The sequence below is a fragment of the Bubalus bubalis genome, chromosome 22 (assembly GCF_019923935.1).
Source record: "Bubalus bubalis isolate 160015118507 breed Murrah chromosome 22, NDDB_SH_1, whole genome shotgun sequence".
Classification (NCBI taxonomy): Eukaryota; Metazoa; Chordata; class Mammalia; order Artiodactyla; family Bovidae; genus Bubalus; species Bubalus bubalis.
Window position 1 is genome coordinate 6,011,925 of NC_059178.1, and position 14,560 is coordinate 6,026,484.

At 41.4% G+C, this 14,560-nt stretch overlaps 1 protein-coding gene across 4 annotated transcripts in view; it reads right to left on the bottom strand.

Moving 5' to 3' along the window:
* WDR7 (WD repeat domain 7) overlaps positions 1 to 14,560 on the bottom strand; it is a 354,190-nt gene that overhangs the window by 99,333 nt on the left and 240,297 nt on the right. For all 4 annotated transcript variants that reach the window (XM_006055285.4, XM_044934616.2, XM_044934618.2 and 1 more), the window contains 2 exons: positions 12,371 to 12,557; positions 733 to 850 (listed from right to left, as the gene is read on the bottom strand). In XM_006055285.4, the coding sequence (XP_006055347.2) occupies positions 733 to 850; positions 12,371 to 12,557 (305 nt within the window). The remainder of the gene's footprint in view (positions 1 to 732; positions 851 to 12,370; positions 12,558 to 14,560) is intronic.

The window sequence follows — 14,560 nt, forward strand, 5'->3', positions numbered from 1 at the left end:
GTTGTAGGTTATCAGGGCAGGTTCAGAGGTATTTATTTAGCATTTTAAAAATTCATCATAGCTACAGGAAAAAGAACTCAGGCACAGGCCATGCCCTGTGGACACCGAGTCTGCACATTACTCATGCTGAAACGGAAGAAACCTTTAAAGAAAATTTAGGAGCTTATCTCCCTTGCCTTCTCTCCTACTACTAAGACCTACAGGAAAGACTCTATAATTGGTTCATTGTTCTTTACTAGTTTTTCAGTTAGATGTAGCCAATTAGTTAGAACACTAAGAATGTGGGAATCAATTGGCATTCAAGTCTTTATCTGTGACATGCCATAGGAAAAACAATTAGCAAGTTTATGACTTACATTTTTGTTTACAGTTGGACAGCCAGTGTTAAATAAGTTCAGTTTTGATTACAGGTAGATACTGTGGGTACCTTTAATAGATTTTAATTTGAACACGTCTGCTATATTTCAGATTGAGAAATCACTGGCAAATATTTACAAGTGAATTAACTTTGAGAATAGAAATGAATGCAAAAGCCCAAGTAACGAATGCACCGCCATGGAATTCAGCATGCGTGCACACAGGTACATATGCATTCATCCCAGTGCTAAATTATTAACTTGCATTGTTCCAGAACAAACTGGAAGGATTAGCTATGCACATGGAGCTTCGGCTGACAATGTGAACTCATTCCTCTAAATGAGAAGACGGAGCCCACTGAGAAGTTGCTCTCACCTCTTTGGCGATGGTGGTGATGAAGGCCGGTGGTCTGGCCGTGGCAATGAGGGAGAGGGCATGCCGTGCGGAGCGGGCGGAGTCGGCGGCAGGGCTCAAAGGCAGCCCCATTGTGATGCTAAACAGGGATCAGAAAAAAAGGGAAAAGAGAAAAGAAGCATTAGAAATATAGACTGAAAAGATTAGACACAGCTTATAATGTCAGTTCAAGGTCAATGGGAGCACTCAAACAGTTAGAATATAATGGACTTGCAACAATGAGCGGTGATTAGAAGTCAGGGTGTTCTGGCATCAAATACAAAATCAAATAATTAACCGTGAAGATTGAAAACAGTATGTGCATCTGTCCAAAACGTTAAAGATGCCTTGTTAACAAATTATCAGGAACTAGCACTGCATACATATCACTGAGCTCTGAGTCAGGGAAGAAAGAATATCGCGAAGGGCATTTTCAATTTTTTTTTCCTTGAAAAAGTTAAAGGTAATATAGTTGGCTTATAAGGGCAAGTTAAAAGGTTGTATTTAAGGCCTATATCTGAGAGGAAGCAAAACTCACTCCTGTCCATTAAATTATCAGAAGACCTGAAAATGACAAAATTAATTTTTAGTTTGTATTAATATACCCTCAGTTGTGCTAGTATACCCCACATTCAACACTCTCAGAATCAAGTTACTAATTAGCGTGTTCTGCCAAAAGTTATTTAGTATTGTTGCAAAAAATTGCGTTGACAGACACTTATTCTCTCTCTATAAAGAACATACACATGGCATTATACACATACACATGTATATAGTCCAGGCTATATACAAGAATATGTACATGATGAAATAAATCTATCTCCTTATAGGATAGTCGTGTTATGTATTTCTTTGCCACTCCTAGAGCATAAAAAATAACATTTTTGTTGGAAAGCTTCTATTATACTTTATATAGATTAGTGTGGAAAGTATTAAGACTTTTCATCGAAATGTGGTACGTGATCCACACATCAACTGTACAGAGGGTGTATCTGTTACTCAGTAAGAGATCCGTTAACAGCTTCTCTCTCTAGTTAAATCACATTGATATTTAAATATCTGTATGAAATTATATTAAGATCTGTCCTGCTCCAATTAAATAAGTTTTTGTGCTTCATGTGCCAACTGACTTACAGTTACTAAAAATCTGTAAGAACTTCATAAGTATCTCTGTAGTTAATCAATGAATCATTATATTAACTTTTAGTTGAAAATAAAGAGGCATCACATAGGCATTCCCATCACTGTTAAAAGAAAGCAAATTGATTATAGAAAATTCTACGTATTTTGCTGCAACTGTTACACCGCTTTAATCTTTGACTGGTATTGTACGTGTCTCTACTTTTACCAAACCGAGGGCAGACACAGAGTAAAAACTCAGAGCAGAGAATGAGGGAGAGTTGTCCTTTGATGCTTACCACAAAAAAGACAGATGTGAGCTGAGAACAGACACACACACTGAACAATAACCAGAAGGGACCCGCTGGGGGCGCATCACCCCCACGGGCGACCCTGAGGCCCTGGGGACCCCATGGGGGCTGCACAGAGAAGGGGGCTCCACAGGAAGGCAGCTTCTCTTCTGGACTGAACGTTGCTATTTGAGAATTCAGGAAAAGCAATGTTCACTATGTGAGTAGTGTTGGGCTAGACTGCTTGCAAAATTACTGCAAAGTTCAGATCATGATTAGGCTGTTTTAAAAACTTCAAATGCCAAACTGATTTCAGATATTCTAGGATGTTTTGTCAATGTGGGTGAGTGGTGCTGATGACACAGTGGCATGTTCACCAACTAATTCTAATCAAACCTAAATCAGCTTTCCCGAACTGAATGAAATCACAGGATGCTGGAGCTGGAAAGACCCCCTAGCAGTCAGCCAGGGAGAAGGGGTGTCTGTTTCCAGGGTGGCCCGGCCCCACTGGGGAGGCATGCGAGGAGGAAGAACTGGACGTGGACCGAAGGTGGAAACGGGGCTGCCCTGTGCCACCTCAGGTCCTTCTGCATCTGCCCAGCACATCCCTGTAAGGTGGTGATACCTGCCGTTTACAAAGCAGAAATTAGGTCCAGGGAAGTTGAGTGAGGAGTCGAGGTAACAGCGTAACATCTTTTAGGACAGCCAACCCCTGGAGAAAATAGATGGGGGGCGGCTGGACAACATTGCGCTTAACTGGATGAATGGACTGGTAACATGGCTAAATTCAGCAGTTTAGGATACCTGGCTAGACTGCATCCCCGAGAGAGGTTTCTAGTGGTATATCATAAGACATGGACCTTCGCTCTGTGTTATTCTGTATCAACAGTAGCCTGAATGAATTCATGGGACGCATGGATATCCACTGGTGTGCAGATAAAGTTGTAACAGAGAGCGACCGTACTAAACAGCAGAACAACGTCTACAAATAGCAGAACAGTGTCTATAAAATGGGTCTATTCGAATATTGATTTCACCAGGTTGATGAGAAGAATGAATCAGCTAACGAGATGCAAAAACGTCTAGTCCTGCATCTGACATATTACAGTTGCAAAAGATGCTTCTTCTCACCAGAGAAATAGAAACAAAGAGAACGAGATCAACCTGCTGGTCACTGGTTTCAAGTGAAAGGCTTAGTCATACACCACCTTTCCTCCTGCTCAGCAAATGACCTTGTGAATTTGGGGAAATTGGCAAACTTCTTACAGGAAGTGAAGTGGTAAAGTATGAGGTTAAGAAGAGAAGTTATAGCGTAACAAGGAACGAAGCTAACCAAAGACACATCACAGTGCTAGCCACTGCACTCCACGGGAGCTGGACCACCCAACAGTTGGTAGAGATGCCCGTGTGTGCATTTGAGGGATGCCTGTCCTCAGTGCCTGGCGGTCTGAGGCCAGGAACTCAGAATGGGGACGCAGCTATTGCTCTGGGTCAGGGCTCTGCAGTGACCCTCAGAGTATCCACTGAGCACAAGCGGGCGGGTTGTGAGCATGATAACAGAGAGGAGTCGCCCAGGCAGCAGGGGAAGAAGAGAGACCTTGCCTTTCCCACCGACGGTCTCTTCAGTGCACCGCTGCTGGAGTAATCTTCCCAGAGCACCAGCTTTATTTCATGGTTAACCTGCTTAAAAACTTCAGTGGGTCTGGGTGCTTAGAAAAATCTTAAACTCCTCGGTTGGAGATGCCAGACCCTCCATAATCTAGTTTCGCTAATTTATCACTCTGTCGTCTGCACACCCAAGCTCCCACGGCCAGACTAATTTCAAAGCTGGTTCCTGAAACTCATTCCTTTTCAATCACAGTATTTTGCGAACACTTCTCCACTACCCCCTTTCCCCACTGGCATACTCTCCTTCCTCCGCTCTGTTCAACTCTGTGGAAGCCCATGTGGTATTCTGCAATTGCTAGAGCACTCAGTGACGTTGAATGAAACAAGAACAACCAACGACAAAACCTGTTTCTTCTGGGTCCTGAGCACTGACTCTCATTCTGAATTAGTTTTGTATTGTGAGCCAATACACAGACTGGGACCGTGCCTTCTAATCCTGCGTATCCCTTTTTCCCTCCACCGTGTGCCTAGTACAGCCTTTGGTCATAGTAATAGCTCAATAGCTATGCACTAAATGAAGTTACCTGGTAAATTCAGCAGGAAAAAAAAAAATCACTTAAGCCAGTTATTTGACTGAATTGACCAGGCAATGAAGTCAAAGTAATTGATCTGGTAGTCCCAACAGACAAAGTCTAATTCTGCATGTAGTTATCTTGAAAGTCAAAAGTGTGCTGGGTGTGTGATATATTATAATGTGAGATTCTAACTGAACAAGGAAGGATCATACTATCAGAGGCTTGAAATAAAAGGGGGTGTCTGTCTTATTCTGGAATCTGTATAAACACAGAACTTCGTCTTTTCACCTGATCCAGCTCATCTGGCTGTTATGCAGATCATTTGTTATATAGGTTTATAGGATGGGTCTTGGTTTCAGTCTTTATTGTGAAAAATATGATATGCCACACTCCCTGTTTTACTCAGCATTTCAGAATATATATCCAATACGAAATACCAGAGATGATAGATATTATAGATAAAAACCATGAACAGAGAAAGAGTCCACTCAGGCCAAGCACATTCCTTACCTGACTGCTCATTAATCCTGTTCTAATCCTTACCCCATGGAGGTAAACGCTTTTTAAAAGTTACATGTAAGACCACTTCAGTTAAATGGCACTTCCTACAGTTGTCAGACTTCCCCATCTATCAAATTAAGGAATGCTGTAGGGGAATGTTCCAGGGGGAAAAACACTTAAACTTTCATAGAATAACCTGCAAATCATAGTCAAGATAGTTACAGACCGAAAGCTTGTGTTTCCCTAAAATTCATATGTTGATGCCTCAGGACTCAAGATGATAGTGTATGGAGCTGGGCCTCTAAGGAGATAATTAGATAAGGCCATGAGGGTGGGGCCCTTGTGATGAGATTAGTGCCCTTAGGAGAGACACAAGAGAGCTTGCTCTGTCTCTCTCTTCCAATCCTGGCCACAAAGAAGTCACGTTAGGACACAGCAAGATGGCAGTGCCTAGAAGCCAAGAGAAGGGACCTCAGAAAGAGGTCTTTACAGCATCCTGATCTTGAATCTCCCAGCCTCCAGGACTGTGAAAACTACGTGTCTGCTGTTTAAGTAACCCAATCTACATGCTTTGTTATGGCAGCCTGAGTGACCTAAGATGAACAGTAGCAGGGACTGAAAATGCTCCCCCTCTAAAATAAAGACTAAAATTATTTTGTAAAGGTATAATTACAGATCATCTGGGAATTCCTTCCTACCCCTTCCTGGTAAAACAGGTGTATTAACAATTGTCCTAAATGTAGTAAGAAGTTGGCAACTCCTCTTCGTCACGTGGGACTGGAATCTGGTAAGTCACAGGTGGCACTAATTTCCTAAACTCAAAGGTAGTAATTCCTCCAACAAGTACTTATATTTTAGACATACTTCCTATATGATGTATACATTTACAATGATTAAAATCTATGCCAACATGATTTAGATAAGTGTGTGTATATGCGTGTGTGTGAGAGAAAGCGTCACTCAGTCATGTCCAACTCTTTGTGACCGTATGCACTGTAGGCCACCAGGCTCCTCTGTCCATGGGATTCTCCAGGCAAGAGTACTGGAGTGAGTTGCCATTCCCTTCTCCAGGAGATCTTTCCAACCCAGGGTTTGAACCCAGGTCTCCCGCATTGCAGGCAGATTTAGATAAGTGGTTTCCTCTAATTACAAACTTTCTATTAAAAATAAATGTCATGTGAATAGGAAAAATAATTCAAATATGGAAGCCTAAAGCACCTGTTTGTATGATGTGTTCTTTACTCTCTGGCTCTCAAATCTAAAAAACATGCTCAAGATTTGAGTTAAAATGTCAATTCTTTTTCTCCAACTCTATTTCATATCATTCAAAATGAATCATTCTAACATAAAGCACTTGTCTATGCTATCCAAGCATGTGTGGTTTCCAGTGATTGTATGTTTCTTTCTCAAAGTCTGGCAACTGTAAATGTTACAGAAAAGCAACAGGCTTGGTGGAGATCATCCACTCCCCTCCATCACAGCAGTACGAGGTGAGAGTCTGGCACTTTCAGCTGCAGGGTTGGCCCTGGTCCGCTGGTCTCCTTCAGAGTAAAGGTCGGCAACATGAATTAGGACAACTGGAATCAGAATCACAGAGCTCAGCACATACAAGAGCCCAAGGATCCTTCTGTACTTTATTATCTAAAAAGGTAGGATTTTCTACTGTTTCTAACATTTTATCCATATGTTCATGACCATGTTGATCTATATAATCATGGATTTATAAAAAAGATAATACCATGTATGTTTCTATTTTTTCAGAGTTAGCAAGGGATGGGGCAATGTATGATTTCAATGAGGTGCAGCTTCCATGTTCAGTTAAACAGTTCGTCATGAATAAGAAGCCTGTAATTATTAATTTTAGAAATTCCTCTCATAAGATTCTACCTGTGGATCACTCATTAAACCAAGGGTGACATAATCATGTGGTATGGGAGCAGTAAAATGAGAACTAGGAGACCTAAGTGATGGCCTTAGCCCTCAGAGGACTGGTGTAACCTCAGATAAGTTGTTTAATTTCTACAACTTACTTTTACTTAATACATACTAAGGGCAATAGATTGCATGCTGCTGAAGCAGAATTTCATTTCTTAAATTCTAGGACTTCATTAAATGCTTATTGTAAATGACAATGGAAATCATATAACAGATGTTTGAATACATAAGAATAAACACATAATACAACGCCCAAACAGTCAAAAAGCTTACTGATATTTAAATGGATCCACTGGAGAAGGGATAGGCTACCCAGTCCAGTATTCTTGGGCTTCCCTGGTGGCTCAGCTGGTAAAGAGTCTGCCTGTAATGCAGGAGACCTGGGTTTGATCCCTGTTTTGGGAAGATCCCCTGGAGAAGGGAAAGGCTACCCACTCCAATATTCTGGCCTGGAGAATTCCATGGGATCACAAAGAGTCAGACATGACTGAGCGACTTTCGCTTTTAATTTTCAGAAGGCGCAAAATTCTTGATGAGAATGATTTTTGAAATCTGAAAACTCTGAGTTTATCCCTTGTAAGTCCTTTTCATGTTGTTGTTGAGTTGCTGAGTTGTCTCCAACTCTTTTGCAACCCCATGGGCTGTAGCCCACGAGGCTCCTCTGTCTATGGATGTCCCAGGCAAGAATACTGGAGTGGATTGCCATTTCCCTCTCCAGGGGATCTTCCTGACTCAGGAATCAAACCCACGTCTTCTGCACTGGCAGGCAGATTCTTTACTATCGCGCCACCAGGGAAGCCCAAGTTCCTTTTCAGAGGTAGTTTTATGGCAGTTTTAAGCTGAGTGTTCCATTGGTCTTTACTTCTCTGGGTGTACAGTTTCGGACGTAGATGACACAGTGGTGGGAGCGTGGCTTTTGGTATCAGTGAGACTGGGTTTGAACCTCACCTTTTCCACTGACCACAGTGTTACTGAGGACAAGAGAAAGCACCTCTCTGAGAGTCATTTCATTATCTTTTGTAATCATTTTTACAGTCTTTTAATATATAAAAAGGTAAAACTAATCCTCTCTTTGACCCCAATTCTATTCCCTAGAGATGACGAGGAAGGCAATTATGTTCAAGTTTTTGATGGGGGCATCCCAGGGTTTAAGTTCTGTGAGAAATTAATGAATAAAATTAGCTAAAAAAGAATGCTTCCTTTCACTTTCCTGCGTGTGGAGCTGCTCGTCAGCCTCCCTGGAGCACACCTGTGCCTTCCCGTCTGTCCCCTCCTCTTCACAATCACTGAAATGAAGATTCAACTGACACTCTTGTTTGGGTGCTGTCTGGGTGCCCCTCTATAATTTATCAGCCACGCTCTGAATGTCCATACCATTTACTCTCCTCCTTCCTGTAAGATCTTCTCTTTCTTGTAAGACTGCAAGGGCCCTCAAGGATCTTGGTCTCATGTTACTTTGTCACTACATATGGCACCTAACACTGTCCCTTCCATAGATGCTTGCTTAGTTAATAAACACAGTTTAAAATTTGGCAAAATGTTTGAAAACAGCTGGCTTTATTTTGATTCCAAAGAGGTAAGGTTTTAAAGTCCTGTTTTGAAATTAAAAACCTTAATTTTGGGAGAATGCTCTACTCATCTTGAGCCATATGTGGCTTTTCAGAAGCCCGCTCAGGAGTCCTCCCTGACAGAGGATGTTGATGCAGGGGACTGAGGGAAGGACAGAAACTCTCCCATCATGGGTGTCCTTCAGAAGACGGTAGCAGCCTGAGCGAGTTGCCCTGCCCGGAAGCTCCTCCATACACTCACAAGAATTGGAATAAAGAGGGAAGCACTCTTGTTATGTTGTTGTTTTTTTTTTCTTTTTAAAAAGAGGAGCCTAACATAAAGGCTTTTTCATAAAGCAAGCTTAAGATCACAGTCAGGAGAGAGGCGGCTGGGCGCTGTTACTGTGCGTGCAGTTAACCAGGCACAGGAGGGGCGGCCCGTGGGCACCAGGAGGGGAAGATGACCAGTCACCCTCGTTGCTCTGCTTCGCTGCATCTCAGTCCTTCTGCAGCCTGTACCAAGGGTGTCAGGGATGGAACAGGCCATTTTCAATCTAAATCTTGTTATAGATTAATAAGCAAACATTTTCTTGCTTATTATGCAATTTATCACGATGAAAATTACATTGGACCCCTCAAGGCTACATGCTGATACGTTCATTTATTCAGAGCTGTGTGGGGAGAGCTATACTAACCTTCATAACAGAAAAGGGTGTAAGAGCAAGGTTTAAATTACCTACTGAGAACCCAAGCACTGGTGTCTGTAGACATACTCCATGTAGATAAAGCACAGCACAACTTTATGTTTGCTGATATAAGCTTTGTGTGAATTTATTTAAACACAAAATAAAATATTAAATGGTTAGCCTAAAATGAAAACCTATCACTTCTCCCAGGCAACAAAACAAGACTGCATAATTATTGAAATTGTGTTTGGACCAGATTTGAAAATAGGCTATAAAATTCTGTTGAAGCAAATTCTGGACAATTTGCCTTCTCTGCCTTCTCTGGCAGAGAAGGCAATGGCACCCCACTCCAGTACTCTTGCCTGGAAAATCCCATGGACGGAGGAGCCTGGTAGGCTGCAGTCCATGGGGTCGCGAAAAGTCGGACACGACTGAGCGACTTCACTTTCACTTTTCACTTTCCTGCATTGGAGAAGGAAATGGCAACCCATTCCAGTGTTCTTGCCTGGAGAATCCCAGGGATGGGGGAGCCTGGTGGGCTGTCGTCTATGGGGTCGCACAGAATCAGACATGACAGAAGCGACTTAGCAGCAGCAGCAGCAAGGTTAACCAGGAGAGCTGAGGTAACAGCAGCCATTCTGTTGACTCTGTGAAGGTGTCAACCACAGCTGCGGCCAAGGGGAGGATGAAAGATTGAAAATACATGTCGGGCTTTGCACAAAGGCCAGCTGCCTCTTACGACTACTGCCAACTCATGGGCTCATTGTCCCTCCTACTCCTTAAAGTCAATCAAGAACGTTCAGGCCTCCTGTGTTCAGAAATTATCATGTTGCCATTATGTGGAAGTGATCATTCTAAAAATGGGTGTCTCTTCAGCTGCTGAACACCAGGACAATGACAGCGGCATCACCATCCGCACCCCCGCCCAACATCAGACGGCAACATCCATCCAGTCTCTTAATATGTGCTAAGTGCTCTCCTAAGCACTTGACAAATACGAACTCACCTACCATCAGTCTTATGATGCAGGTGTTTAATTAGCCCAGCTTGTAGATGGAACTGAGGTGAGAGGTGAAATAAGTTGCTGAAGGGCGCTGAGCGAGGAGACTCAGAGGTGAGGCTTAGGAAGCATGGTGGTAGGACAGGATGTGACTGGGGAGGGCAGCTGCTTAGGTTTGAAATGAATTCCCTTCCCCTACTCAGCAATCTTGGGACTTTGATATGGGGATGCCCAGCCTGAGGACAAAGTCACGGCATCCCAGTCGAGCCTTCAGCTGCTGCTCTGGTGTCCACTTCTGAGCGCAGAGCAGCCAGCAGAGAGACAGGCCCAGAGCATGGATATGAGAGAAGCAGCCATGGAGAAAAGGGCAGAGAACTCTAGCTTTTTTTAAAGGTTAATAATGATAAGAATGAAATGTCGTTCACTGAAAAAAAATCAAAAGAGGTGATAACATTAACAAGCAGACCCAGAAGATATTGTAGGTTCAATTCCAGAGCATTGCAGTAAAGTGAGTATCACAATAAAGTGAATCACGTGAATTTTTTAGCTTCTCAGCAAGCATATAAAAAGTATGTTTATACTATACTGTAGGCTATTAAGGATGCAATATTATTACGTATTTCTTAACATGTATATCCCTTAATTTAAAAATACATTATTGCTAAAAAGGTCACACTAGTTACAAAAATAACATCAAAGATTACTGACTTCAGATAACCATAACAAATACAATAATAAAAAAAAGTGTGAAATACTGCTAGAATTACCAAAACAAGACACAGACTCATGAATGATCAAATGCTGTTGGAAAAATGGTGCCAAAAGATTTCCTTGATGCAGGGTCAGCACAAACATTTGAGTTGTAAAAAGAAAAACAACAACACAAAAACCCAGTATCTGCAGAACACAGTGAAGCTATGCACAATAAAACAAGATCCGCCTGTACACTGAGAAAGGCATCGCGAGGCAGATGCGGAGGCAAGAATTCCCACCACTAGGCTTCACTTGCACTAGGATGACTATGCTCGAAAAGCAACAGCAAAAACAGAAGACAGGTGGTGGCGAGGATGTAGAGAAGATGAACTCTTGCGTGCTGCTAGTACACATATAACTTGTGTGGCAGCTGTGGAGAACAGTTTGGTGATTCATCTTAATAGGTTACACACAGAATTATCATGTGACTCAGCAATGCCACTTTGAGGCCTCTACTTAAGAGAAATGAAAGTAGCTGTTCACACAAATACATCTCCATGAATTTGAATTTTCATAGCAGCTCTGTTCACAACAGTGGAATAGAGCAGAAACAACCCAAATGACCATCAATGGATAGAGAAATAAAATGCGTAAATCAACAGAATGGAATGTCGCTCGACCATACAAAGAAACGAAGTACTGAAAAGAGGCTGCAACGTGAACGGAACGGACCTTGGAATCATTATGCTAAGTGAAAGGAGTCAGACACAGAAGACCACATACTATATAACTCCATCTATGTGAAACGGCCACAACACGCAACTTCACAGAGACGGAAGATCGTCAGGGCCGCTGGGAGGAGAGCCCGGGAAGCGACTTCTCGGTGGACGTGCAGTCTCCGGCGGGGTGACCACACTGCGAGCCAGGGAGCGCTCGTGACGGCATAACTGCCAGTGCAGTCAACGCCACTGAACGGGGTCCTCTGAGGGGGCTCAGTGCTCAGTCTCATATTCTATGTGATTGACACCATCAACGCAAAACAAGACAGGCTTCCTCCAGGAGTCAGGAGGCTGGGTTCTCAAGTCAATACTAACTTCTAGCACCGGCCTCAGTTTCATTTCAGGCACTGCCTCAGCTCCTATTCCTTTTCCACTGCTCTTGTCCCTGCTTCCCTGGGCCACTGCAGCCCCCCTGAGGGCTGATCGTCGACTGTGTGCAGATGAAACCTCGGTAAAGTAGGTTTAAAACTTAACGTGAGGGCAAAGGAGTAATTCCCCCAACAACTGGGCCATGTATTGTATCCGTACATCATTTTGAGCAACCATATGTATTATTTTCCATATATGATATGTTTATACTATTATTAGCTGATAATATCTCAAAGTGCAATAAAAATAAATTTAAAACTATGTCACAGATAAATCATTCATTGGCTTACAGCTAAATTTCGATTGTATTAAAATGACAGAAACATATCTCCCTTTAATTGTCTACTTCCAAAATTTCATATATTGAGATACTGGTCTATTTTTTGGCATTTTAAAAATCCCCCCCCAAATTATTTTTATAAATTTAAAAATTATAAAAAAAAAATTATAATCAATGACCTCTGCTAAAACCAAACAAAACCAACAGAAGCCAAATGAACTGAAAATGGAGCACGTACTTGGCAAGTTGTTTCTCGGCATCAGCACAAAGTTCAAGAAGCCCCATAAGGACAGCAGACACATCCATGTAAGGCTCCCAGACTGTGAAACCACGTCCAATTAGATCAATGGCTGTTCTGCGGATGGTACTGTGTGGAGGAAGCTTAGGGCTTGGCGGCTGCAGCAGAAGAAATGTCAGGGCCTTACCTAAAATTACAAAACAAAAGACAGAGCGATTGTGATGTTTTCTTTGAACTATATTTTCAAAATATAAACCACTTTGGATTTACCTTTTTTAATTGAAAAGGAGTTTTGAATAGTAAGACTATAAAATATCTCAAGTTTACAGTTTGTTTAGCCATGTACTTTAAAGAGAGTATCTTTATCTCTTTAAAGAGATGTTAAGTGACAACATTTTCTACTAAATTCTAAAGTGTTGTAATTATATAATAACTATATATAAATAAGTACATATAATTTCAAAACATATCAGTGAGTCTAAACTTCCAAACAGTTTTCTCCCTACTCAACATTCTGTAAAATAGAGATGGTTTCAAATAATGTAAGATGGTATTTCTTCATCTTTCTTCTACATCTAACAGATTATATATGATGCTTCATCAGTAACATGCCTCATCACAGGCAATGATTATCACCAGGACTGAGAAATGGAGAAGGCAGAATGTGTAGCTTTTAAAAGTCTCTCCCTAACCCAGGCCAAGCACATATGTGCCTCTACATTCCCATGTACTGATAGCAGATGATGTCAAGCACATGGTCAATTCTTTATATAAGTTTCTTACACATCTTTTAAAAATAGCTTAATATTACTTCTAAATCTGAAGACATGATTTGGATTTTAGTCAATACGTATTCCTTTATGTTGAAGATCAAGCTAACCACTTGTATATGTAAAGCTGATGGTGTTTAAGCTGCAAAAGCTCATCTACTTCGAAAGGCATTTTGACATTAAAAACAAAAAAAGCACCAGTGACTGTAAAGAACAAACTGCAACTTAGACGAAGTTTTGTATTTGTTTTTGAGGGGAAGAAACAAAACAGTTTATAATCATATCACTGTATGGCATGCTGGTTAAAGGGAACAGAGTTTTCAGATTCAACAGAGTATTAATCAGTTTGATAACTTACTAGGGGGTTAGGCTTAGGAAGATACTCAGTGAACCTCAGTTTCCTTATCTGTAAAATGGGGATGATAATAGCTATTGCAAAGGGCCAGAGTGTTAAATGAATTAAAAACATACACAGTGTACTGTCAAGGGCTACACTGGCATGTGTTCCATGAAGGGCAATCAGGGCTCATTCTGAATAACAGGTTGAACTTGTCTGTTTTCAAAATTAAGAACATAGCATATGAAATTTACTGCACTCAACAAATAAAAGCATTTGCTTACTTTTATGTTATGGCCAATTGTTAAATGAGAATGAATTGAAATGGGGGTAGATAGAAGGATGGCTTCCCTTTTGGCTTCATGGTAAAGAGTCCACCTGCCAATGCAGGAGACACAAGTTCGATCCCTGGGTCAGGAAGATCCCCTGGAGAAGGAAATGGCAACCCACTCCAGTATTCTTGCCTGGAGAATCCCATGGACGGAGGAGCTTGGTGGGCTACAGTCCACGGGGTCACAAAGAGTCAGACAAAACTTAGTGACTGACAACAACACAAAGCAAAGACCCCCAACAGCTCTGGCAGGGCAGTTTCTACCATCTGGGGAAGCATCAAGAGAAGCAGAGAGGAAAATGACCTATTTAACACACAAATTTTAAATCTACTAGTAAGTGTCTGTTGTTTTTTTTTTTCCCCAATGATCTGTTTCGGAATTCTGAAGACATGCAGATGTTAATATTCCACATCTGTCTCTGACAAGTTATTCCCAACAAAACACATAAATATGAGGAGATAAAGAGGATTTCTAAGTTAAACCTTCTGATTTCTAGCCTCGTTGATTAATAACATGCTTAGAACTTGAATGTTACCAGCAATACTGATACTTATGTTCTGAAGATATCTCAGGATTCAAATTTCTGTATCATATATTCTTTCTGTTGATACTAAAGAACCAGATTTTTTTTAATGGTTTATATGATAATAATAATGAGGGAAAGGTACGTTTATTCCTTTTCAACTTGTATTCTGTAATTTAAAGTTTATCCAACTTATGACTCCATATGATTTAGGTGCTATGCAATATG